The sequence below is a fragment of the Leguminivora glycinivorella genome, chromosome 4, assembly GCF_023078275.1.
Source record: "Leguminivora glycinivorella isolate SPB_JAAS2020 chromosome 4, LegGlyc_1.1, whole genome shotgun sequence".
Classification (NCBI taxonomy): domain Eukaryota; kingdom Metazoa; phylum Arthropoda; class Insecta; order Lepidoptera; family Tortricidae; genus Leguminivora; species Leguminivora glycinivorella.
Window position 1 is genome coordinate 26,741,317 of NC_062974.1, and position 26,694 is coordinate 26,768,010.

Here is a 26,694-nt window from a genome sequence, read left to right on the forward strand (position 1 = left end):
GAACTATTTAAAACAAACCACAAAAGTTCATAGTTGATCGTTATTGGTACAGTCAGCAACTCAGCTGTGAATACAGATAAAGTGCCAAATATATGTATACACACACCTTAATGTACAAAGTACCAACACTTGTACAGGAAATAAAATACTCTATACATATTTTTGGCACTTTGTCTTGCCAGCTGTGTTGTTGACTGTACACGATCTAAAAAGGAGCCGAACGGTTATTATAATTACGCGGCGACTTGCGTAGTCGGCGGCCGCGCGATACATAGTGCTGTCTCTGTTCAGGCCCCGTAGCCGAATGCCATTTCTCCGACGCGAAACGAAAACGAAACGCAGTCTGGCTCTGTCGCGCCAATACGCAAGAGCGATAGAGATAGATATCTACTAGCGTTTCGTTTCGTGAGCGTTTGTGCCATTCGGCTACGCACCCTGTTCTCACTACCACGAATTTGAAGAACAATATTGCTGTCTCTCTCAATCTTTAGGCGTCATTCATATATTACGTCATACGTTTTTTGTTCTTGCACTGCCTGTTAACTTTTGTTTCTGTTCCGTTTTTCCAGCTACCCTAAGGTTGTCTGGAAGAGATCGCTTTTTAGCGATAATACCGCCTGTTGTTACCTAGTTATACTCTCACTAAACATTCTGTATACATATAACATGTAAAATGGTGCAATAAAGAATATTTACTTACTTACTTACTTACTTATTTACTTACTAAATGTGACAATCCATGTTAAAGGATTAAAAAAGCGTGACATTGGGGGGTCCAAATAGTAGTCCATAAACCACGTCTTTGACCAACGTGAGTGATATCTCTGTCACTCTTTACGTCTTTACTAACAGAAATTTAAATAACAATAGTGCTATCTCTGTCACTCTTTACTAACAGAAATTTAAATAACAAAAATGCTATCTCTGTCACTCTTTACTACCAGGAACTTAAATTATTATAGTGCTATCTCTATTCTCTGTCACTCTTTACTATCAGGAACTTAAATTGTTATAGTGCTATCTCTGTCACTCTTTACTACCAGGACCTTAAATTATTATAGTGCTATCTCTGTCACTCTTTACTGTGTGCGGGAAGTGCACATACCACGAGTTTGACTAACATGAGTGCTATCTCTATCACTCTTTACTACCAGGAACTTTAATTATGATATATTATAATCTGTCACTCTTTACTACCAGCAGGCCTAGCACATGATAGCCGCGAGAGTATGTCGCCGCGAGATAGACTACCTGTCCTTATGTCATTAATACAATTAGACAAAGACGTGTCATCTATCTCGCGGCGACATACTCCCGCGGCCATCATGTGCTAGGCCTACAGGAACATAAATTTTATTATTACAGTGCTATCTCTGTCACTCTTTACTACCAGGAACTTAAATGATTATAGTGCTATCTCTGTCACTCTTTACTGTGTGCGGGAAGTGCACATACCACGAGTTTGACTAACATGAGTGCTATCTCTGTCACTCTTTACTACCAGGAACTTAAATGATTATAGTGCTATCTCTGTCACTCTTTACTTCTAGGAACTTAATATTTTTTTCGGTTTCGGTTTTGGTCTTGGTTTCGGTGTCGGTTTTGGTGTAGGTTTCGGTGTCGGTTTCGGTTTCGATTTCGGTTTTCGTTTCCATTCCCGTTTCGGTTTCCGTTTTCGTTTTCAGTTTTGTTTTTGTTTAAACTAACAGAACTAAAACTAAAACCAAAACCAAACCAGAAACGGGAAACCGAACACGGGAAACCGGATATCGGATACCGTATATCGGATGCTGGTTACCGGTTACTGTCTACCATTTACCGGATACCGGTTACCGTCTACCGGTTACCGGTCACCGTTTACCGGATACCGGTTAACGGTCATTGGTTACTGGTTACCGGTTACCGGTCACCGAATACCGGAGACCTGTCACCGGTTACCGGTTACCGGATACCGGTTACCGGATACCGGCTACCGGATACCGGTTACCGGATACCGGCTACCGGATACCGGTTACCGGATACCGGTTACCGGTTACCGGTTACCGGTTACCGGTTACCGGATACCGGTTACCGGATACCGGTTACCGGATACCGGATACCGGATACCGGTTACCGGATACCGGATACCGGATACAGGATACCGGATACCGGTTACCGGTTACCGGTTACCGGGTACCAGATACCAGAAACCAGGTTTTGATTTCTGGTTTCTCATGTTACAACGTGTATAGATTAGTCGATACCAAGTCGGACACTTCCGATTAGGCGATTTCGGCTCGCATTGTTACGCAGCATTCGAGTGTTGAGTTTCTCACACATGAGGCCCCCTAATAAAATTTGTACCACTCATATTATTGATTTGACTCTCGCAACACAAACACCTCATGCCCACACAAATACACACAAAATAAAATCATTCACAAACTTCAAATCATTCAAAAACTCAACAGTCACACGCGCTCCTCGCGGTCCTCTAAGAACTCCCTCGCGAGAGTCGACACTTCAAAATGAAGCGACATCGCATCGGCTCATCGTCCACAAATCCGAAAAGATCCACCGATAAATTTGTACCGGAAAGACCTCACCGCGACAATGTCACATTACCCATATTACTTCAAAAATCCTCTGAAAGTGAAACAGTTCATTAGGTTTACCGTAAGAGTGAGTGAGACAGACACGCACTGTGCTTCAAATTTGCCTCGCCAAAATACGTTACACACGACTCGAAAGAATACAGTCTTAAGCGCCGCAAGCTTTCATACATATTACGTTGTTGTGATCCAAGCATCTCGTCAAGCTCGATAGGTACTATTATTGAGCTAACGACTTGACCAGTTTAACGTGACCTATCGGACTAATTGATTTGTATGACTTTTGTCACTTGTAATAAGGGAGCTCTCTTATACTGGACGGTGAAATATTTGTTATCGAAGCGTTTTGAAAACGCGGCGCCCTTGATATCGCCGAGCGAAACACGTGTTGACGACTCGCCGCCCGTTCCCGCTACTACTATACTAGCTATACCTACTCTGTGCACGACCTTATTCTGCAGGTAATAACGTTCATATTAAAGCGCAAGTAAGAAAAATATCAATTAAGTAATGAATCTTACATATTTGTTGTTTAATTGATTTCGTATAGTACTAAGAATATATTAACGGCAAAATTTACCATCTTTCAATTTAGTTAGGTATTTTTCCTTTCCTAAAATTATCAATATTTAAGATTTTGAACAAGCGCCAAAAGTATTGGTATAAGTTTTAATAATTTATCAACACACGTAATATTATATTCATAATAAATTGCAGGATTACGGTTAACAATATTTTCTAGTGAAATACGCCTGAAAATGTGTAACTTACTAAACCTTCTTTATAAATGATAGTTCTGTATGAATTATTTATAAAAATTAGATGTTTTTATATGAAATGCAGGTGTCACAACATAATACAAGCACTTTTTCCGGATTACATTTAATACTTTAGTTATAAAATCAAAAAATATTCAAAGTTCGTTTTTTTTTTTTTTTAAATTGAATCAGAACCCTAATTTGATTAATAATTTGTATTTTAACTATCACTAATGATACTTTATACGACAGAAAAAGAAAATTACGGTTATCGAATTATGTCCAGGTCAAGCTATTTTTCCTGGTCTACTAGTGCACGCATAATATGTGGGTGAGACTTTGTATAAGTAGGCGAGAATATTTATAACATGTTTAGTTAAAGTATGATGTTCTCAAGTAAATTTATTCAACACTAGCTCTATACAAACTTCCACCCGCCTTTTTAGGGAAGTGGGGGGTTAGAAAGAGACAAATAGTAGCCTACGTCACTCTTCATCCCTTCAACTATCTCCACTTAAAAAATCAGGTCACTTCGCTCCGTTTTTAGGGTTCCGTATTCCCTGAAAGACGGCAAACTTTGCATTAGTAAGGTCATACATAATGAACAACTTTTTATCATGAGACCAATGCTGAAATCGCAAAAAAAAAATTATGTTTCATACATTTCGAATGACGTGATGTAGTACTTCAGAAGTACACTTTTTTAAAATTAATCCGTTTAACGATAACTTTTAAATTCACATTGACCCAATGCATTTCAGTACCTATACTTATCAAACTTAACAAAATTTGTCAGAAATCGTTAAATGTTACCAGTATTAATACTTAAATTTATGTTCGATGTTGTTTTTATACGAAAAAATGTATAGGCGTAGATACTCACGCACCTTCCGAGTTCTCTCTTTATAATTACGATTAAATCTTTATTTATTACAATAGAAAGCTACTCGTCCTCAAACATTAAAAATAACGACTAAATACTTGTATATTTAATAGAAAAATCTTCAAAACAATTTATATGAAAGTAGCTCTTATCTTATCGATAAAAAGTTCTATGAATTTTTAGTTTTGTTTTGATATTAATTGGAAGATTAAAGAGTATTTTCATAAAACGGGGATTAGTATGCAAATGTGGTTTCTTCGGGAGAGAATTTTAATGTTGGGTTGGGAGAGGTCAGTTATGTTTAGTTTTATAGCTTGTAGTATTTTATCTAAGACGTAAAGAGTACGGTAAAGCTGTTATTGATTTTCTTTCATAATAAAATGAAGAAACCCACGTACAGTCGAGGTCAATAAGGTGATAAAAAGTACACATATTTATGAACTCGAATGTACATATGAACAGTCACAGTTAGGCCTAATTTAGGCCTGATTTAGACGGCTCGCGAACTCGCATTCGATTTTAGTTACACTGCGGGCTGTTGTGGTGACATACAATTTTGCACAGCCATCAAATACCGCAATGTAAAAAAACTCGTATGCGAGTTCTCGTACCGTGTAAATGGGCTCTTAGGCAGCGTGCGAACTCGCATGCGATTTTAGTTACATTGCGGGCTGTTGAGGTTACATACACACAGCCATCAAATACCGCAATGTAATAAAACTCGTATGTGAGTTCTCGTACCGTCTAAATGGGCCCTTAGATTTATCGGAACTACCGAACTAGCTTCTATTAAATTTTGTAGGATAGGTATTAGGAGTAAAGAGTTTTTTTATGCTTAAAATTTACATAAAAATACGTACTTTAAGTACCTATAGGCACACTTTCGAAGTTTTTTTCATAAGTATTATCAACTCAAATTAATTCTCAGCATACTTTTCAATATTTTCTAATCGTTTAGAGAAAGTTAGTCCCTCTAATTGCTCTCCCAGGGTGTTTCTTGAAATATGACCCGACCATTGATTCCCAGATTAGAGGCCTCATAATATTTAAGGATACTATAAAAGTTTCGTGTGTCGGAGGTTATTAAAATGATGAATGTGGTATAGCTTAAATTTATTCGTGTTATTTAATAGAAAATGTTTAGGCAGCGGCTTCCATTGAACTCGTTTATAACTTTCCTACCTAATTGTAAAGATAATTAAACATGAATTCCCAATGTTACAAATTGTTAATAAGAAGAAAATTAATCAAATATAAGTTCACTCGTGGCTGTCTTAATACGGTAGATAATACAAATACATACATATACATACATATAATCACGCCTGTATCCCATAAAGGGGTGGGGCAGAGCACATGAACTACTAAGTTTCAGTGCCACTCTTGGCAAAAAGGGGTTGAAAGAAATCCAAATTGTAACATTGCAGTGACAGGTTGCCATACAGCCTCTCGCCCACGCCACAATTTAACCCATATCCCACAGTCGACTTCTACGACACCCACGGGAAGAAAGGGGGTGGTGAAATTCTTAACCTGTCACCACACGGGATAATACAAATAAGTACCTAATTAATTACTTGATTTTTAACAACTCTAAAATAGTATCATACATTGGATAAGGATGATGTACGTAATCCTGATCCTGAACTACTATTATAGCTAGTGTATTTGGAAGTATCAATCAAGGTAGGTAGTCTGTAATTTATCGTGCTATTTTTATAGTTTATTAGAGATATTACTCTCAGGTATTTTTCGCGAACAGGTGGCGCATTTGTCGAGATATTGTGCCTGACATTTGTCGTGACTAAACAGAACTAATAATTATCTATTCGTACCTACATAATTATGAGTTCTTTAATCTTTGAAGTAATAATTGTACATAATAATAAGTAATTACAATGGAATGTAAAGGCTAAGATGAGGAAAATCTGTTTCAACCAATAATCAACTTGTCATCAATACGAGTTCATCCAGTTGAAAAACCTATAATATAAGTAAGATGATTTTGTTTGATGGAGAATCATATTATTATGTATTTGTGATGAACTAAATGAATAGAATAGAATAAACGTTTATTCGTGAACACAGGCAAGACAAAATACACATAATAACAACAAGACAGAAAGGAATGAAGTGCCACGAAATGGCCTCATCTCTCAGCGTGTTGCTGGTGACTTCCAGCGCTGATCTTCCGATGAGGCCATCAAGTGTGAAAGATTCACGGAGGGTAACAGACAGAAGAAATACAAAAAACATACAAGTACGTGGTCAAACAGCTAAAAAAGTGAAAACGTTACAAGAAAAATAACAACAGACTGTGATCGAAACATAAAATAAAAAGAATAACCAATAGCTTTATAGGTATTCTAGAGAAAAGTTAATTTTGCTGGACATTTTCTTCAAACCGACAATCATCGGTTGCGTCGGTTTGCGTGAAAAACGATGTAAAGCGTATTCTGCGCAGTTTCCATTACATTTAATTTACCTTACATACACCCTTATTTCAATCCATTTTCAATCACATACTTGGACTAACGATCATTAATGGTTCACTTGACATAATGTGTTTAACGCCGCTCGTACTGCTCCATACAAGGAGTAATGTATTTTATTTACCAGAAAAATAAACACGAGTGTTTTGCGACGATTTTCGTTTTGAAATCCCTATGCAGCCGACACCATGCTGATTTTAATGTCTGACGACGGACGATTTCTACTTGAAAAACTTAACAACCTGGCACCACGCTGAGTCAAGGGTCATTTCGTATCTCCTAATGTGTTCAAATGTGGTGTTAGTTTGCTTTTCCTCCTTACTTCCTTATTCACTTGTCACGTACATTTTGATTTTTTGCTACGAATCGTTTGTGTTTATACGGCTACGTTTCTGTTTTCTTATTAAGTGTTAGGTCAGTCCTCCTAAGGTTAAGTTAGTGATTCCCTTCCTCAGCTAAACTCGTAGCTTTTTTCGAAATCGAGTAGGTCGTTGTAAAATGGGCATCACTCTCTGCATCACCATCATTTCAGCCATTAATCGCCCACTGCTGAGCATAGGCCTCCCTTCGTGTACGCCACTTATCCCGGTCCTGGGCTAATCTCATCCAGAAGTGCCCCGCAGTTTTTCGAATTTCGACCACCCGACGAGCCAACGGATGCCAATTACCTACATCGTTACCTAGATCTATCATCATGTACCTATATACGCTATTTTATATCCAGATATTTGACGACCGGTCTGGCTCAATTGACAGTGACCCTGCCTACTAAGCCGCGGTCCTGGGTTCGAATCCCGGTAAGGGCATTTACTTGTGTGATGATCACAGATATTTGTTCCTGAGTCATGGATGTTTTCTATGTAAGTATATAAGTATGTATTTGTCTATTTAAGTGCGTATATCGTCGTATAGCGTCGCTTGACTTGTGCGAAATGTCATTTGATATTTGCCAGTCGCTTTTCGGTGAAGGAAAACATCGTGAGGAAACCGGACATTAGTCCGGTTTCCTCACGATGTTTTCCTTCAGGTCTGCCCGATGTTTTCCTTCAGACCTTCCAACCCGAAGGGTAAACTAGACTTTATTGGAATTATCCAATAAAGTCTAGTTTACCCTTCGGGTTGGAAGGTCAGATGGCAGTCGCTTTCGTAAAAACTAGTGCCTATGCCAAATCTTGGGATTAGTTGTCAAAGCGGACCCCAGGCTCCCATGAGCCGTGGCAAATGCCGGGAGAACGCAAGGAGGATGATGATCGTTGCTTAGCACCCATAGTACAAGCTTTGCTTAGTTTGGGGCTAAGTTGATCTGTGTAAGGTGTCCCCAATATTTATTTATTTATATAAGATATATATTGTATATTACAGAGTTGTTTAACGAAAGATTGTCTCTTCTTTTCAGATGCTGATAAAATAGCGGTATGGGGCAAGCGGGCAGTCAGCAGCACGCGCCGCTGCGCGCGCATCGTGCGCACACGCTGCCCCACGAGCCGCCCCGACACGCGCCGAAGGTAACCGAACTTCAAGTTATAATCACAGAACATATTTATTTAGTCGTATGGCAAAGAACAGAAACATTCATAAGTTAAAACTAAGTCCAATCAGCCATTTCTTGGCCTCATCGCTAAGGGTGATCAGGTCTTCTGTAGGTCCATTGGCATAGCGCTTCACGGGGAAATCCTCTATTATGTGCTGGATTGTTTGTGCAGTCTCGCCACAATTGTTGCAAACCGGGGACTCCACCCAGAACCACAGAATATATAATACTACAGTACAGAGGGCTCACTCCTTTCACAAAATACCGCCATTCTAAATTCTTACCTACATTAACAAACGGACCGCACGCTAGCTGACATTGAATTTAATTGCGCCGCGCTAAGGTCGTCACCAGTGAATGGGCCGCGAACTCGCGGCCGCCGACATGTACTTGTAGCGCGGCGATAAAATCGCGGAGTGAGCCGCCCCTGTTATAGTACAGGGGTGTGATTGATGAGACTACTAGTAGTAGGCGGCGAGAAGTTGTCATTTCCTGCACCACGTGTACAGATTTAGGGTTAGTTGCCAAGCGGTCCCGCCACATAAGCCCAGGAGACCGCGAGGAATGAGCGCATGATGATAAATATGTTTTACATTTAATAAATCCATACTAATATTATAAATGGGAAAGTGTGCCGCTTAACTTAAAAACTGGGTTACAAACTGGGGATTCTGTTATAAGGTTGATTATCTTTCAGATGATATTATATTTTTTATATATTCAACCTTAAAGCAGAATGGATTTACCCAGGTTTGAAGTTAAGCGACACAAGTGTGTGTGTCTGTTTGTTTGTCCGTCTTTCACGGCCAAACAGAGCGATGAATTGACGTGTTTTTTTAAGTGAAGATATTTGAAGGGATGGAGAGTGTCATAGGCTACTTTTTGTCTCTTTCTAACGCGAGTGAAGCCGCGGGCATAAGCTAGTGTCATATACAAAGAAAAAGTGACCTAGGCTTGCAAGTGTTATATATTTAATTATGGGTGTCCTGAAACCAGTGCCTACGCTGTCTACGCTACGCTGAGCGGCATCCTATTTGGTATAAGTAACAATAATGATAAACTTGTTCTTATATGTAGGTATGGTGTTGAATGTTTTTGTACTAAATAATAGTATATTGTGCAACAAGGGAGGTAAGAGGGATTTTGTCGACGAATGTTAAAACTCGCGACAGCCGCAGGCCGGAGAGAGTTTTAGACACGAGTTTACAAAATCCTTACCTCCTGAGTTACACACAATATTTTTCATCACATTTGAGAGGAAAACACAGAGAAAAAAAATCATAAGGCAAAACCTTTAATGAATGGCGGTGTTGTACTGCCCGTTGCTATGGCAACGCAATCGAGATGGCCGTCACAATTTCCTGCCAGATTGCAAATTATAAAGATTTATCTACGTGAAATTTACAAAATAAATGTCAAATTTTCATCAGATCAGTGAAATACCGTTTAATATTTTTTTATAGCTTAATAGTCAAATTTTAGTTGTGCAAAAAAAATCCTTGGCTGATTGAAACATCCTTTGCCTAAGGTAGGTATTGTACGGATAGTATTAATTTTTAAAACTAAATCCATTATTCCCTTGGGAATAAAATGGTACATTATACTTCAGTACACGTAGATGCAATGAGACCTTTAAACAGCAAATGTGATGAAAATATTTTTTTCTTTTTTCTTTGTTATAGACAGTTCTTCAAAAAGTAGCACTGGGCCGTGTTTTATAAAGTTACAAGTTACAGGTTACAAGTGTACAGGCTACAGGTACCTGTAATGCACTGTGCACGATTACAGGTGTTTTATAAATACACACAAAAGTTTACAATTGTAATGGACCACGGTAAATCTCGATTACAAGTGACATCTACAGGTGTGGCGGACATCACTATTTAAAAAAAAACATCTCTCATAAAAATTCGTTCTACTGTCGGGACTTTGAAGCTTTGTCTGTTTATTTAAAAAGTTTAATTTAATTTCGAGCTGCAACTTCGAGCTCATTGCGTGATTGGTGTTGGTCGGGGACTCCAAGGAATCTCCAATCTCGGCAAGCATGTTCTCCATTTGCGTGGAGTTCATTCTAAATCGTTCGTTGAACTCGTACGGCGTCCGAAAGTCCAAATTTGTTCGAGACCGAAACAACCTAGGTCGACGCTGTCGCGGTATCTCGTCATCTGAAGAATCGGATGAAGAATCTCTCAAGAGACGGATCATTTTATTAACACTTGAATGAAATAACCGAGAAAACTGAACTACTTAGATGCCGTTACAGGATTCAAGACCCCTGTAAGTTTTTGTTACAAGTGTACCAACCTACACTTGTAATTTACAATATTTTTATAAAACGCCTGTTCGATTATGAGTTTAAAACTATTAAACTCCCATATTTTTGTCTTTGGTTAAGCTACAGGCACTTGTTCCTGTAACCTGTAAAATTATAACACAGTACTTTTATAAAACGCAAATTGTAAAAAACGGGGCAAGTGTTGCCAGAAAACGCCTGTAAACTTGTAACTTGTAAGTTTATAAAACACGGCCCAAAGTAAGAGCGAATCGACTAGCATGGTATGGGCGTGTATTGTGGAGAGATATGAAAGGCATGTGACGAGAAAGATATTACGAATGAATGTGGAAGGTGGTGGAAGTAACGGGAGGAGAAAACCGAAGAAGAGGTGGATAGACTGTGTGAGACATGATATGGAACTAAAACAAGTTAATGATGAGATGACGAGTGACAGAGATGTATGAAAGAGAAAGACATGCTGCGCCGACCCCAAGTGACTGGGATAAGGGCAAGAGAATCAATGAGACAGTTTAATTTAATTTAATTTATTTAATTTATTTATTTAATTTAATTTATTTATTTCACATATACAAATATCATTACAGGATGAACCCAATGCGATATTGTAGTAACAAATTAAAATATAAAAACAAAGAACTTGTATACAATGTTAATTTTACCCATTCTGGATTTCTTTATTGTAACAAAGAGTACATAACGCTACCTTTGTGTTCTTCAGACGGTCAACCTTTCCATTTCCAGGTGCTTCCGTCTCTGACGGAATCTCCGCGGCTGCGCAGTACGGACAACGGCGCCATTTTGCACTCGGGCGGCACCATCAGCGGGCGAAGACCGACTTCGGTGGTCCCCGAGACCACCAGGACCTCACATGGGCACGTGGTACGACATATTGATCATTAGACGTATAAATAGACGATAGACGGCAATAATATCGTACAAAAAGAAAGCCCCATAAATATCTTACACAATCTTATTTCTAGAGCCATAAGAGCGTGTCATATATTTATGCAGCCTTCTTTTTGTGCAATCTTATTGCCGGCGACTGTACAGTCAACTAATTGGAACCCTAGGCCACTGTAGAACTATATCATAGTGAGTATAGTGACGTTATAAATCAGATCGTAAGAAATCACTTACTCAGTCACTTTGACATGGTTGTAGAGTGGCCTAGGGTCCCAATTGGTTGACTGTACATCAACCATCACCCTAATCATCCGAACGACTGCTATTACTGGTTAAAAGTCCTCCCTCAACATACGAACTTACAAAATGTTTTATGCGACTATTTCCGTCATATATTGACATGATGAGTTGTGAGTTTCGTCTCTTAGTGCATCTCCCGGTTCACTGTCTTTATTATCATCTTGGCTAATGAAGTAATAACCAAGCGTTTTGTGAGCAATGTTAGGTACCTACCAATAACAAGTCTAGTAACTAGATATTTCGCCATATAATTTTGTCTACACAGATCACGCACAGAGAAAATACAACCAGTTTTCATGTTCGTTCAACAAGTTTCTTGGTTAAAATAGCGCCTACGTGCTCTTTGGTTCAAACAACAAGCTACTTGTCATTTGAATCGGCAATATATTTGAATCAACAAGTCGATTTTATAAAAACAACCTGACACATATTGTTTTAAACATACGTTTGGCTGATTTGATTTTTGGTTTGGTTTGATTTTTTGGCATGAAATAAATGATATGATATGATATGATATGATTCAAACGGACAAACCGCAACAAGTCGAACTTGTTAAATTCACAATGCAAATTTCTCTCAGTGCGGACATAGCCGGTGCTGTATCCACATTAAAACATTGTCAGCAATAGAATCAGTTCATTAAAAACAATCACTAAAAGCGATCCCGAATATGGCGTTAACACGCAACATGAATTTAGATTTTACAAAAAAATCTCGCTTCCTTCAGTATCAAGGAAAACGTATATTAAAGGTGTTAATATAATTTGCGGAAACGTACCTCAAAGTACTGATAAATTACACACTTTCAGCGAAGGTGGTACAGTCAAGTGCAAAAATACGTATCGATTTTATCCGCTCAAAAATATGTACCGAGACCTTATTCCGCCGACATAAAGTGCTATGGGACATATTTTTGATAAGTTGTACGCACCCATATTTTTACACTTGACTGTACCTTTAATAGCGAAATACAGAGTGGGGCCTGTAACAAAGGCGAAGAATTGAACTGTAGGTTATTCTCCTTATACTGATCAACAATTGTTCGGCGACTTTAAAAAATAACTTGTATTTTGATTTTTATCACCCTTGAAAGTATTTTCTAAGAGCTAATGTATTGCGAATTCTGTTAAGTCTAAAGTGTGACAGACAACGTCAATGACAACAATAATGGCGTACATTGAAGCTAATATTTATTTTGTATGAAAAATTAAAAATTTAAAGACTTTATAATTTTTAAAAGTCACTGAACAAATGTTGATCAATTTTTCGCCTTTGTTACAGGCCCCACTCTGTATATAGCATTTTGTGTATCTTGAATTCTTTATAGTGCCTATTTTATCATTCGCTTGCCCTTTTTCCAATTACTTTTTTTTTTTGGCGTCGGCGCAGTCTTTTTCTTCCGTTCCTCTCTATCGGACGTCATCTCATCATTCACTTGCATCCGTTTCATATCATCTCTCACGCAGTATATCCACCTTTTCTTCGGCTTTCCTCTCCCGCTTTCTGCTTCCACGTTCATAGTGCCTATTTACTCGTATGGTATGCCTAGCAATTCTATTAATTCTATAAAAACAAGATTACGAATAACATTCATAGCCAATATTTTCCCTCAAACTACAAATACGTACCTTCTAAATAAACCTAAGTAAGATCTTTTCACTAAACAAAACCCTACTGCTGAAATAACTGTAATGTTTGATGTTTCAGCACACCAACGCGTACCGGTCTCGATCGGCAGGGGCCACGAGTGACAGCGAACTGCGGGCCCGCGAGAGGGATCCGCTACACCGCTCGTACACAAACCTCGACCTTAGGCATAACGACAGTAAGTAAATTATCGATTGAGACCACAGTACGCATATAGACGGTCAACTAAATCTTGGCGCTAAAAAAGGAGGCTGAAAAATATAGGGTTCATCGGCCAATTGTCTTTATAAAACGCGTGTCTTCCTTAATCTTGGCGTTGGCGGAGTTATCAACGAGCAATATCAATTAAAAATTGATTGAAAGCTGCGCCTTTTTAACCGACTTCAAAAAAGGAGGAGGTTCTCTATTCGACTGGATGATTTTTTTTTTAGTGCCTGGACTTGGTTGACCGTCTTTAAATGAAACAGTTACGAACTTTTATAAAATCTGTAGCATTGAAATTAGCATTAAGTTCTCATAAATTATTATTTTTGGTTTGACTGTATTTTTTTTCAGATGGTGGTTTGAATAAAAGGTTCGGTTCCGAACCTGATCTACGAGAGGAAGAGCCGAAACAAAGATGCAAGAGGCACTTCAGGAAGAAGTACAGAGCACCTCCTCCACCTACCAATGATGTAAGTAACAATTTGTCTTAAATTATTTTTGGGGCTAAACTTCTCAAATTAAGGAACAATACGGTTCCAAAAAACTATTCAAAATTGCTATTAAAGTTAATTCAAATACCTTAGTAAAGTTGCTGGTGGATTCAGATCCTTGAAGTAAATTCATGGAAAAAGATTACTAGATGTATATAAATACAATACAATTGGTTGAAATGGCGTCCCAAATTATGTACACAAAATAGATATCGATATTGTTATGGCGTAATGATGTGGCGTAATGATATGCAATTATATGTTTTTTAAACGTTGCTTATATCTTTTCAGAACCGTGAGGGTTCATCGCCAGATTCCAGCGAAGGGAATGCGAGACCGGAACCCCAAAGGAAGCTCCGGCTCTTCAGGACCAGGCATGAGACCAAGAAGCTCAGCCATGAGCCTGAAGCACCCAGGAACTCCTACACGGCCTACAAGTCCTTGGACGACCAGTCCTTCGAACGACGGTACCGGTCACCCTACAAGGAAAAGGAACAACACTTTAAATACCCTGATACTCAAGACATGATCCAGAGTACAGCGTCCTTGAAGAGAGAAGAAAACCTAATACAAAAGCAAGATTATAGAAAGAGGACAGACAGAGTCAGCGGATGTAGAGCGAAAACATCTAAGACAAACGACAGCGAAGCATGGAAAACACCATTGCTAAACAGAAACTTTAGACATTCAGAACGATTTAAAAAGGTTGACACCGAACAACCCATATTAAGGAGGGAAAAGACTTTTGACACGCTAATCTCTAGTGAACGAGATAGCGAATCTCCAAGAACAACGCACGAGAGCAGGATGAAAGCTATAGGAGAACAGCTGAAGGGATCCAGACTCCAACCGAGTGAGCCTTTGAGAAAATCTCTTCCTTCACTATTACCCAAAAATAGTGAAGAAAAAGATGAATTTCAAGCGGAGTTGAAGAAGGCAACAAGTAGAATAAGAAACGACTTAGGGGCTAAAATTAATGTAAGTGAAAATAAAACTAGTCAGAATAAAACGACGCAGAAACCAAACCCAACGAAAACACCGAGCAAAGTCAAAGAGTCTAGTCTTAAAACGAATGTTAGCAAGCCAGAAACTAAAGCAGTTGTTAGTAGAAGACCTCTAACCAGAGTTACTGAAAGTAAAATCAAGTCAACTGTAACTCAGAGTAAAGTTAATGGTAAAACAAATATAATTACAAATGGAGATAAAATGAGTAAAGATAAAGGTAGGACGATACCTGATAGAGGGCAGGCGTCGGGAAAAGAGTCAACGCCTGAACACTCGCCTACAAGAAAGATTTCTCCGATAAGGAAGATTTCTCCTGCGAGAAATAAGACGTCAAATCATATTATTTCCAAGGAAAAGTAAGTACCAAATGCTCAGTTACAGGTGTAGCGCGAAAAGATTTGCCTTCGTATTGTTACGGAAACGTACGAACGTGTCATGCTGTTTCAGTCAGTCTCAGTACAAGATGTTTTGACACTGTCTGAACTAGCATGACAAATACGAACGTTTTATAAAAAATACGAAGTAAACCCTTTTTGCACTACATCTGTATTAATCTTTTGCGTAAGATTATTTCATTGAATTTATAAGTATTAAACAGTAAACTTTTTGACTAATAAGAGAATCTTGATCGTCAGTTTTCTATCTAAAGATGTTTATTGACTTCTCCAGACATACCCCAGCGCCCTCAAAACAGTTCTACTTCGGCATGATCGAAAGCAAACAGTTCGAGGTCCAAGATCACCTGAAGGACTTCCCTGGCCTCGGCAGCCCCATCATCGAGGAGATCAACAACTTCCACGCGATCGAGCAGAAGCTGCTGGGCTACCATGCGGAGGATGCGGAGTTTGAGGAGTTCAATGCTAAGCTGAAGGAGGACTGCAAGGTTAAGAACTGTGAGTATCTTTATGACGAAATCTACTATACTGTTAGACCTCAAATATTTACTAACAATAACCTAATCCATACTAATATTAAGTATAAGTAAATGGGAAAGTGTGTGTGTCTGTTTGTTTGTCCGTCTTTCACGGCAAAACGGAGCGACGAAATGACGTGATTTTTAAGTGGAGATAGTTGAAGTGACGGAGAGTGACATAGGCTACTTTTTGTCTCTTTCTAACGCGAGCGAAGCCGCGGGCAAAAGCTAGTAACCTAATAAAATAAGCTATTAAGGCTACAAAGTTGAGACTCAGAGATGAGGATACCTATTACTGGAATAAACATTACGAGGAACATAATTAGAAAGAGTTTTAGAGCTAGTCTTGAGGCTGCTTAAAGCGGCTTTGCTTTGATCCTTATGGCATTTCATGATCTCAGCAGGTGTGATATGCATCTAAAGTGACTATTTGAGAGCTAGACGCTAATCTTATACCAAATTTCTATTTTACAAGATCAACCAATGGATGCACTTAATAACAAGAAATGCGTTGAGCAAAACATTTAATAGATTACAAAATCAAATGCAAATAAATGATGAGATGACGTCCGATAGAGAGGTACGGAAGAAAAAGAGACGCTGCTCCGACCTCAAGTCATTGAGATAAGGGCAAGCGAATCGTATACAAAGCCAAAATCGTACCTATAACAAAATCTCATCAACTAACTTTGACCCTGTTTCAGTATCCTCGGAATCCGCGCTATCCTCAGACGCATCAGACTCGGACGGATCATTAGGTATAGCGCTGCGTCTGCGACCGACGCTACCTAAGAAACAGCGCGCGGTGCCACGGTTCTCTCCTGCGGCAGCCTGGAGGCAGTTAGCGACGTTGGACGCCCATCTAGCTTCGGGTAAGACTGACAAAACTTCTGTCTTCTAATTTTATTAATGACATGAGGACGAGTCTATATCCCAGCGACATAATGCACCAATCATGTGCTTGCCCTACTGGTCCCATTTTACCTAATTTGTGCTAACTCTCGATGGGTTACTTGCAACTACCAATGGCACCAATGCCCAAAATTAATGGTCACGTTTTCTCACATGTTTATGTCGAGAACAATACCTTGACTTGTTCTTTAAACCATGTTTTGCTTTGAAAGTATGGCAGGAAGTGATCTAGTTATGTAGATTTTCTTCTGAAGTCGTAGTATTAACGTGCTAATGATATTCTCTTAACGATCCCATCTATTTCAACTGCATTTTTCTGTCGACAGAAACCCAGCCACTAGCCGTGGAGACGAAAGTATCTGCAGACATCTCAGCCGAGTCATCACCACGGTCAGATCAGTCGGCCGACAAATCGGGAGACTCGGGCATATCGGGAGACCACGCGCATAGCGATCAAAGGATTGAATCTCCATCAAGACATGTAAGACTCGGTTGCACCAAACCGTTTGTTACCGAATTTAATTTATGATTTTGTATGCGATTTTTCATAGAAGTCTTGGGAAATGTTAACTGTGGTTGATAAAACTGGGCCTAAATAAACTTGTTTTGTTTTTTTGCTTACAGTCTGCGATAGAAGTAGATAAGTGTAAAATAACTATGACCTTGGAATGATTCCATGTTTTGATTACAAAAAAAATTGCACGTTCATAAGGGACACTGTAAAGTACTTACGGATAAATGATCTAATTATGGGTCGTGATTCTCCCGATGAGACAACAATTTCTTGTTGATTATGCTCCTTCATGCACCATCATGTACATCCTTCATGGACTTCTTACCATCTCAATTGCGTTTTCCTTTGAGACCTTTATCATTGGGCGGGTTCGATTGGATTGAATCATCTCACAGACTGCAACCTCTCGATCTCTTACCACTCACCCAGGAAGTTCTTATCCTAATTGCGCTACTATTGTTTACTTGGTGTCAGGTCCCCGACACAACTCCAGCGTGGACCCCGCAGCAGGACCTCGGCGACAGCAGCTCGGACGGCGTGAGCGGCGCGCCGGCCCCGCGCGGCGGGGGCTCGGCGCTGGCGACGTACGCGCCGGGCGCGCAGCCCTTCAGCCTCAGTCTGCCGAGAGATGACAAGGTAGTGGGGGGAGGGGAGGAGTACGCGGGGGTGAGGGGGCTTTGGTTGAACGAGGATGAAGAGAGTTGATGATGATTGATGAACCATAAAATTCCGGTCCGTAAAGTTCCAATTCTGGTGTGAGGGTGGTAACATTCATCTCATTCAAACAATACGCAAGTATAACAGATTAGCACTGATTGACTAGGACGTTATCTATTCACTGATTAGCAAAATAATTTTCTAGATTTTGGTTTATGTGATGGTATTAGCAAGCAATAAAATAATTTTTGAGATTAATGATGAGGGATGGAGCGGGAGGGGTTAACCCAAACAACGATGAAAGAGATTATGAGAAAGAAATGAGTGCTGAAATGACGAAGGATAGAGAGGAATGGAAGACGAGTTGTAGCGACCCCACATAACGTGGGATAACGGTAGGAAGAAGAAGATATAGCAAGCAATAATAGATTGATTCAATTGGTCCTCTCGTTCAAACAAAGCCATTAAAATTATTCAAAATTTTGACTAATATATAACTAACAAACTAATATCTGGGCTTAAACTACCCTAGACCCTCGCGTACTCGCTGAGGAGGAGTAAAGGCAATCAACGTTCACTACTAACTCTTCATCATCATACTAATAACACTAACTATCTGTAATTTCATCTTAAAATATCTTGTACCTACTTGTTGTTGTTTCTAGCCTACCTCAAACTCAAAATCAAACTAAAAATCTGTAAAAAAATTTTTCATCTACACTTATTTGATAAAACTTTCTGTAGGTATACCATTTTACTGTTATCGACTATTCATTGAAGTACGACCTTTTCTCACGCGATACCATCACGCTTCGCTATTTATCTTATCTTGGTATCCCTTTCCCTTGATATCACATCTTTAAAAAATCTCCAAAAAAAAATCTTTATTCCTCATCAGCTAATCATAATCATAAAGAACATCTCCATTTCCGCATAGTTAAAAGGCATGTCGTGCTTTTACGAATGTTTCCAGGGGAAGCAGCTACAACAAGGCTTCAACAGTCTCCAGAAACTTCGAAAATCCGTCTCAGGGGCTTTGGGAGCGGCCTTGGGTTCTAGAAGATTCGATTTAGAACATGAGCCAATGCTGCAAGAGCCAGAACAGAACTGGTTTTTAACGAAGTCTGCCCCGAATTCGTTGAGTAATCCGTTGCTGTATCAGCCACCAGCGAGAGCTAAAGCTGCGGAAGAGGATATTAAGGAAGAGAATTCTACGCCACCTTCAGAAAAGGTATTTTCATTTTCTCTCTTCTTGTCTCATCACATAATGAACTCTTTGCCATTGTCCATCTCGCTTGAGATCATTACTAGGTTTCCCTTTTCGCATCATGTAAGTATAACATGATCCAATCCTCTATCTTACTAGAAATCATCACTTATTTCACTCACTCATTTTTCCGCATCGTGATCCACAGTTCCACTGTTTTTATACCTACTCTTTATGCTAAGAGCGTAAGTTAGTATTAATGATTCCTTTTCCTTCAGGAGGAATCCATACCCTGGCGGCCAGGCATAAACTACCTCTCCTGGGGCGGACACGTGATGTACCTACCCCCTGCGCCATCGGCACCGTCGCAGCCTTTATCCATGCTCGGCCCTATTGACAGGCCTGTCAGGTAACTATAAACATTTCTACAGTACCTAGTACAGTCCAGACTCTGGACTCAAGAGCAGCATTTACCATAAGGAGGCACACTGACAGATTAACACAGACGTAGCTACTGCAACCACTACGGAATACAGCATGAGATGCCAGCCCAAGCTTTTATTCAACTTGCCTTGTTAGTATGTCAGTTAATCACTTGCTTCCTCTTTGATTTGAACTAGCTGTCAAATTAGATACAATGATGAACCAAAACTGCTGGCTACGTATATATTTAGTAGCATCTTTCCATGAGGAATCTTTGACCTTATTTCCTCATAGTTTTCTCTTTTGTCTAAAAATTTAGTTCCTTTTCAGGAGTAAATCCAGCGGATCGCTAGAAGTGGCAGCAAGAGCGGCGCGCGCGGCGGCGTTAGCGAGTGAGATGCGCGAACGTGAGCGCTCGGCTTCACCAGAAATCGCACGAGCGTTGCCGGCGCGAGTGCAACCACAGCCTGAGGTTAGTACTTTTTTATAAACCACCCGCGATAGATTTGCTTCAATTGCTAATTGAATAACCTAACCACAAAATTAAAATTTTGAAAACAACCCCGACCGCGACCGGACCGATTTTCATGAAACATGGCTAAGAACACTCCCGACTAACTCAGCTTTCAGACAAAAAAACTAAATCAAAATAGGTTCATCCGTTCGAGAGCCATAGACAGACACACATACACAGACAGACAGACAGACAAACAGACAATCAGACAGACAGACAGACAGACAGACAGACAGACAGACATACACACAGACAGACACGTCAAACTTATAACACCCCTTCGTTTTTGCGTCGGGGGTTAAAAATGGGCTTTACAATAAACACACTAAGCAAGTGTCAAAACTATGACATGTGTCGCTTAACTTCAAACATGGGTAAATCCATTATGCTTTAAGGTTGAATGTAGAAAAAATGTAATACGATCTGAAAGATAATGAACCTTATAGCAGAATGGATTTGCCCAAGTTTTAAGTTAAGCGACACACATGTCAATCGCATATCGAACACACAAAGCTCGTTTCTTAATACAATACAATAAAAAGCATTTATTCATGATAAACAGACATAAAAATACAACCAAATGGTTATAAAAAATACAGTATAAATATTGTTTACCACTTAACAGCAATTGTTGTAACATCTATCGCAGGTGTATGGTGTTTTTCAGAAAAAACTTTCAATAAAAAAAACGAATTATGCTATTCTGTTTCCTATAATGGACCTAACTATATGCCGAAGTTAACGGAATTCAATAAAAACACGATGTATAAAGTATGATGGTAACTGATTGAATTATCAACTTCGCAATTAGAACTAATGATGACATGCCCTCATAGCTCATTTCGCGTTCAGTTGGGTAACCTTCTTTTATGTTACACTTTGTGTTACATTGCTTCACTCGTCTTTATCAGTTACGTACGTTTATTGTTTTTAGTCACGCAATATCGATCAATCTATGAAAGAAAGACGTTATGCTTGACAAGTGTAGTGTTATTGCTTGGTAAAAATATGAGTTAGATGCGTTCTGATTCAGTTCTGATTGACAGCGTAGTTACTACATAATGTACTTGGGTATGTATATTTGAAAAGCGTAGATTTTAGTACCTATATTTTGTTTCCTACATAACTAAAGTTGAAGTTTTTATAGTATAGCATAAGTTGACACTTCTGCATGTTGTAATAATATGTTTACTAAACAAATAGGGAACTGTTTGTTTAAATTACCACATCAGGCAGATTCTAGATTCCAATACCTTCACTACTACAACCATAGCATGTAGGTACCATATGTTTATTCATATAGGTCTATGACATTTTAGTCTACATTTATGAAACACGATACTCAAAATGTACTTGGGTATGTATATTTGAAAAGCGTAGATTTTAGTACCTATATTTTGTTTCCTACATAACTAAAGTTGAAGTTTTTATAGTATAGCATAAGTTGACACTTCTGCATGTTGTAATAATATGTTTACTAAACAAATAGGGAACTGTTTGTTTAAATTACCACATCAGGCAGATTCTAGATTCCAATACCTTCACTACTACAACCATAGCATGTAGGTACCATATGTTTATTCATATAGGTCTATGACATTTTAGTCTACATTTATGAAACACGATACTCAAAAGCTTTAAACCTCAGTTTTAAAAATTTGGCCCATATGAATCTTAGCTTGTATTAAAATGTCAAATATTAATATTAGCGCCATCTAGCCGAGCGTCCCCCAAAGGTGTAACGCCATCTAGGCCACCGTACCTTTTCTATAGTAATATGGTTCTGAGGTACGTTTTTTTCTTAGACTGTATCTGTCTTTGATATACTTTAAGACGGAACTGCAACACACAATATCTTAATTAATTACCAAAAAACTTTAATTGCGGAACAGATTACCTAAAGCTCGAGCGACAGTGTTCCCACACTACATAATAACAGTTACATTGTGTTGTGGCCTTCCGTGTGGGTTTTGTGGCTTACAGTATTATAACTTAGCTTCATGTAAGCTGCCTAGGTAGTAGCAAAGACATATGTAACTCCGTATAGACAGCTACTGTCTAAGAAAAAAACGTACTTCAGAACCATATACTCGTAGAAAAAGGTACGATGGCCTAGATGGCGTTACACCTTTGGGGGACGCTCGGCTAGATGGCGCTAATATTAATATTTGACATTTTAACACATACCAAGCTAAGAATATGGACCAAATTGTCAAAATTGAGGTTCAAAAGTTTTAAGCCTGTGTCGAGAGATGGCAGTCTATACACTGTGATTACTGATTACACATTTTACTTTGACAGTAGCTCTCTATAATACTCGATCCTCTTTGGTAGTTGTTAGTTTCAGAAGAGGTTGGGGTACAGTGGATCAAGGGTGGCAGTAAATCTACACAGACCTAACCCCCCAAATTTTGGACACAATGCACATAAAAGACGATCGGACTGCCCGAATCGGTGGTGAAGTACATAGTTTTGGCACACCTCGGACACTGGCGATCAAATAATTATATGAAAGAGGCGCGTTCCTGGCACACAGACCACTTCAGACCACACAGTCTAAGCTGTAGGTGAACGCGTACTATGCTTGTATGAGTCAAATATTTATGACAGGTTGGCTGTTCGCGTTTTTAACAGGCGGTAACTGTGAGGTAACCGAGAGGGGGTGGGCGGAACTTTCAGCGGGGAGCGGAAGTGGCCATACTACTACTCCCTACTACTACTCCCTACTACTACTCCCTCCCTACTACTCACTACTACTCTTTATTATACTGTGGTTTTGGGTTCGAGTCTCGGTAGAGGCATTTCTTTATGTGATAAATACAGATATTTGAGACAGTTGTGCGCAGTCTGGGGTGTTCTCTGCTAGTATGTATATAATACTAGCTTTTGCCCGCGGCTTCGCTCGCGTTAGAAAGAGACGAAAAGTAGCCTATGTCACGCTCCACCCCTTCAACTATCTCCACTTAAAAAATCACGTCAATTCATCGCTCCGTTTTGCCGTGAAAGACGGACAAACAAACAGACACACACACTTTCCCATTTATAATATTAGTATGGATAAGCGTTTATCTATACAAGTACGTTTGTCGTCACCTTGATCTGTCGATCTGTGCAAGATATTTACTTATGAAAAACTAATTCCGTAAAGTAATATTTTCTTGCTCTTCTTACTAACAACATATTGCAGAATCCAGAGCAGTTTTTATACTGCAAGTTCTATTTATACTGTGCTTTAACAGAATATTTTGAAGTAACACAATCCGACCAGCGTGTCCTTGATTGACGGAAGTTATTTGACACTGAACATCAGAGCTTATTGCTGACAGTGAAATATGACAAGATCCTTTTTTGGTGGACATTCGTTTTTTTACGTCGTTAGTAATTGTATCACATACAAAAGACTTCAACGACATCTCATAAACATTTTAACATCCTCCTGCTTCGTTTAAAGAACCACTTTTTTTTTTTAGAGCGATACCAGGCCCCGTAGCCGAATGGCATTTCTCCGACGCGAAAACGAAACGCCGCGAATGGTAGTCTGGCTCTGTCACGCCAATACGCAAAAGCTATAGAGATAGATATCTACGAGCGTTTCGTTTCGTTAGCGTTTCGTGAGCGTTTGTGCCATTCGGCTACGCACACAGGCATAGAATGTAAAGGAACCCATTCATCCTACGAGTTTCCTTTTCCCACATACTTTACAACACGTCCAATAGCATAACACACGTACTTTATGGCACTCTTGATTTCTCTTTCAATCCGGTAGTCAGATAATCAAACAATTAATACAACAATACATTAATAAGGAAACAAAACACATTCACATGCAGCGATAACATCGTTTTATGCAAATATGCAGAATCTCTCTTAGGAACAAAACAAAGAACCATACATAACGTCATAACTTTATCATTACGACAACTCTATCAAATCAAATCATTTATTCAGCAAATATGCCACAGGGGCGTTTTTACTCGTCATATATGTACAAAGAATAGGCTAGTTTCCTACTAGTCAAATCAGCTTCTTTTTAAGAACTGTCCAAATGATTTGCTAATATGGAATTACTATGAAATACTGAGGAGTGACGTCACGGTCAATTCATTTACTTTATATCGTTCTCTTTGACTTATTAAATTGAAATTATGTTTATAAATATCTACTGTCCATATTTTTTTTCTAAATATTTGGTGCTTTATTTCGTGCACTGCACTACATAAAATATTTTATTTTAAGTATAGGAAACTAGCCTATTTAAATTACATTAAAATTGATAAGTAATAGTAAGTCTAAATAAAGTACCTCTATAAGTGCGTTTTTACATTGTCCGATCCGACATCGGATGTAGGACCGATATCCTTTTTCGCCTTTGAAATCCTGCCGACATCCAACATCGGATCGGATAATGTGAAAACGCTCTAACGCTACTACAATTAATAAGAGATGTATAAGCTATCTAGATGTCGAATTACAACTAAAAACTACACGTTTAAATATAAAAAGAACAAACAGACAAAAAAACATGCTTTCAGTCAGTCTCAGTACAAGATGTACTGACATTGTGATTGAATGAACTAGCATGACAAATACAAATGTTTCCGGAAAAATTCGAAGGAAACCCTTTTCGCACTACGAGTACCTACATCTGTAGGGAAGGTTGGCATTTCAGTAGGTAAGCATGGAATAGTTATTTGTTTTACAAGGTTGCAAAGTTGTTGTTTAACCGCACGTGCCAATATTGATACCCGAGCAAGCGAATGATTCCAATATTGAACCGCGAGCGTAGCGAGTGGTTCAAAAAGTGGAATCTTGAGCGTTGCGAGGGTTTCAAGGCACGAAGGTTAAACAAACTTTGCCTCCCAGTGAAACATAAAATTTTTCACCACACCAACACGAACAAAATACTGACTATAAAACATGAAACTAAATCAAATCCCATGAATTTATCCAATATTTATGACTCAAAATCATCAATTATAGGAAAATTCTACCAGTCAGCTTAAGACATCAAGTTAAAATTTGTATGAAATTACTTTGCACTCTTGTGGATAAAATGCAATTTTGCTATCTGTTTTCGAATAGCAAAGTAAGCCTTTAATAGTAGGTGTGGTGAAAATGAAGTTTAAAGTTTGTCTTTTTGTATTCTTCGCATGTTGTTATCCGATTTTGACGAGACGCCAAATCGCGGATCCTGTATTCGTGATTGTTGATGCGGTGTGCGTGTTGTTGTTTATTTATAATTTGGTATTGTGGGAGAAGTTAAAAGTAGTAGGTAGTAAAGTACATATTAAATTTTAATCATCTAAGGCTTAGAGTAACTACTAAAATAATTTCGTCAAAGTTTAACACCATATCAAAGTTACTGCGCGAAAATAAATGACAGGTATTTCTTCTTATTAAGCATTAACACGTGATTAACACACACATACAGTTTTGTTTTCTTTCAACCCCTTATTTGCCAAGAGTGGCACTGAAACCTGAGTAGTTTCATGTGCTCTGCCTACCCCTTCATGGGACACAGGCGTGATTGTATGTATGTATGTATGTAAGCATTAAATGCAAAGGAACTGCTACTTCTGGGTTATTTTTTATAATTCTCATTAGGTGCCTCCAAATACGGAATTTTACCTAAATATACAAGATAAATGTAATATATGGCCACATTCGAATAAAGCGTCTTAATAATCACTGCGTAATTGCTATCTCATTCTATGTCAGTTGTTTTAATCGGCCTGGCCAAAATGCGTTATCCCGGCATTTTGGCCAGGCCGGCCACGGCTCATGGCAGCCTGGGGTCCGCTTTGACATCTAATCCCAAGATTTGGCGTAGGCACTAGTTTTTACGGAAGCGACTGCCATCGGAACTTCCAACCCTAAGGGTAAACTAGATCTTATTGGAATTAGTCCGGTTTCCTCTCGATGCTTTCCTTCACCGAAAAGCAACTGTCAAATATCACATAACATTTCGCACATAAATTCCGAAAAACTCATTGGTGCTAGCCGGGGTTCGAACCCGCGACCTCCAGAGCGAAAGTCGCACGTACTTACCGCTAGGCTACCAGCGCTTCTATAATAAAACTACCGTGAGACACTGGACATATTAAACATGTAGAATCGTCGAACTCATGTAAAATTGTCGAAGGTCGCTCGACATGTTTCACTCCGTAACGAGGAGCATTTTCATTGAGCACGCGCGATCCTCCTCCTCGCCTCCTCGTTACGGAGCGAAACATGTCGAGCGACTTTCGACAATTTTACGTGGGTTACCGGATTTACATGTTTAATATTGTTATTTATGATAATTCATAATTCATAATTTCTTTATTGCATCCATGGTTACATCTAGGTGTTACATATTTATATTGGTTTCACATGGACCCTGACAGGGTACAGCAAGTCTTAAATCTAAATTATGCTAGGTATTGAATCGATTATAATATTACAATATTGAAT

The 26,694-nt window shown here is 38.9% G+C and overlaps 1 protein-coding gene across 3 annotated transcripts in view; it reads left to right on the forward strand.

Moving 5' to 3' along the window:
• Nucleotides 1-26,694, forward strand: part of LOC125225829 — a 248,626-nt gene that overhangs the window by 168,846 nt on the left and 53,086 nt on the right. For 2 of the 3 annotated variants that reach the window (XM_048129688.1, XM_048129686.1), the window contains exons 4-15: nt 8,121-8,229; nt 11,293-11,430; nt 13,462-13,579; nt 13,957-14,075; nt 14,388-15,457; nt 15,771-15,994; nt 16,719-16,886; nt 17,253-17,407; nt 17,915-18,076; nt 19,035-19,328; nt 19,583-19,713; nt 20,058-20,199. In XM_048129688.1, the coding sequence (XP_047985645.1) occupies nt 8,140-8,229; nt 11,293-11,430; nt 13,462-13,579; nt 13,957-14,075; nt 14,388-15,457; nt 15,771-15,994; nt 16,719-16,886; nt 17,253-17,407; nt 17,915-18,076; nt 19,035-19,328; nt 19,583-19,713; nt 20,058-20,199 (2,811 nt within the window). In that variant the 5' untranslated portion in view covers nt 8,121-8,139. The remainder of the gene's footprint in view (nt 1-8,120; nt 8,230-11,292; nt 11,431-13,461; nt 13,580-13,956; nt 14,076-14,387; nt 15,458-15,770; nt 15,995-16,718; nt 16,887-17,252; nt 17,408-17,914; nt 18,077-19,034; nt 19,329-19,582; nt 19,714-20,057; nt 20,200-26,694) is intronic. The other variant, XM_048129687.1, reaches the window with a different exon arrangement.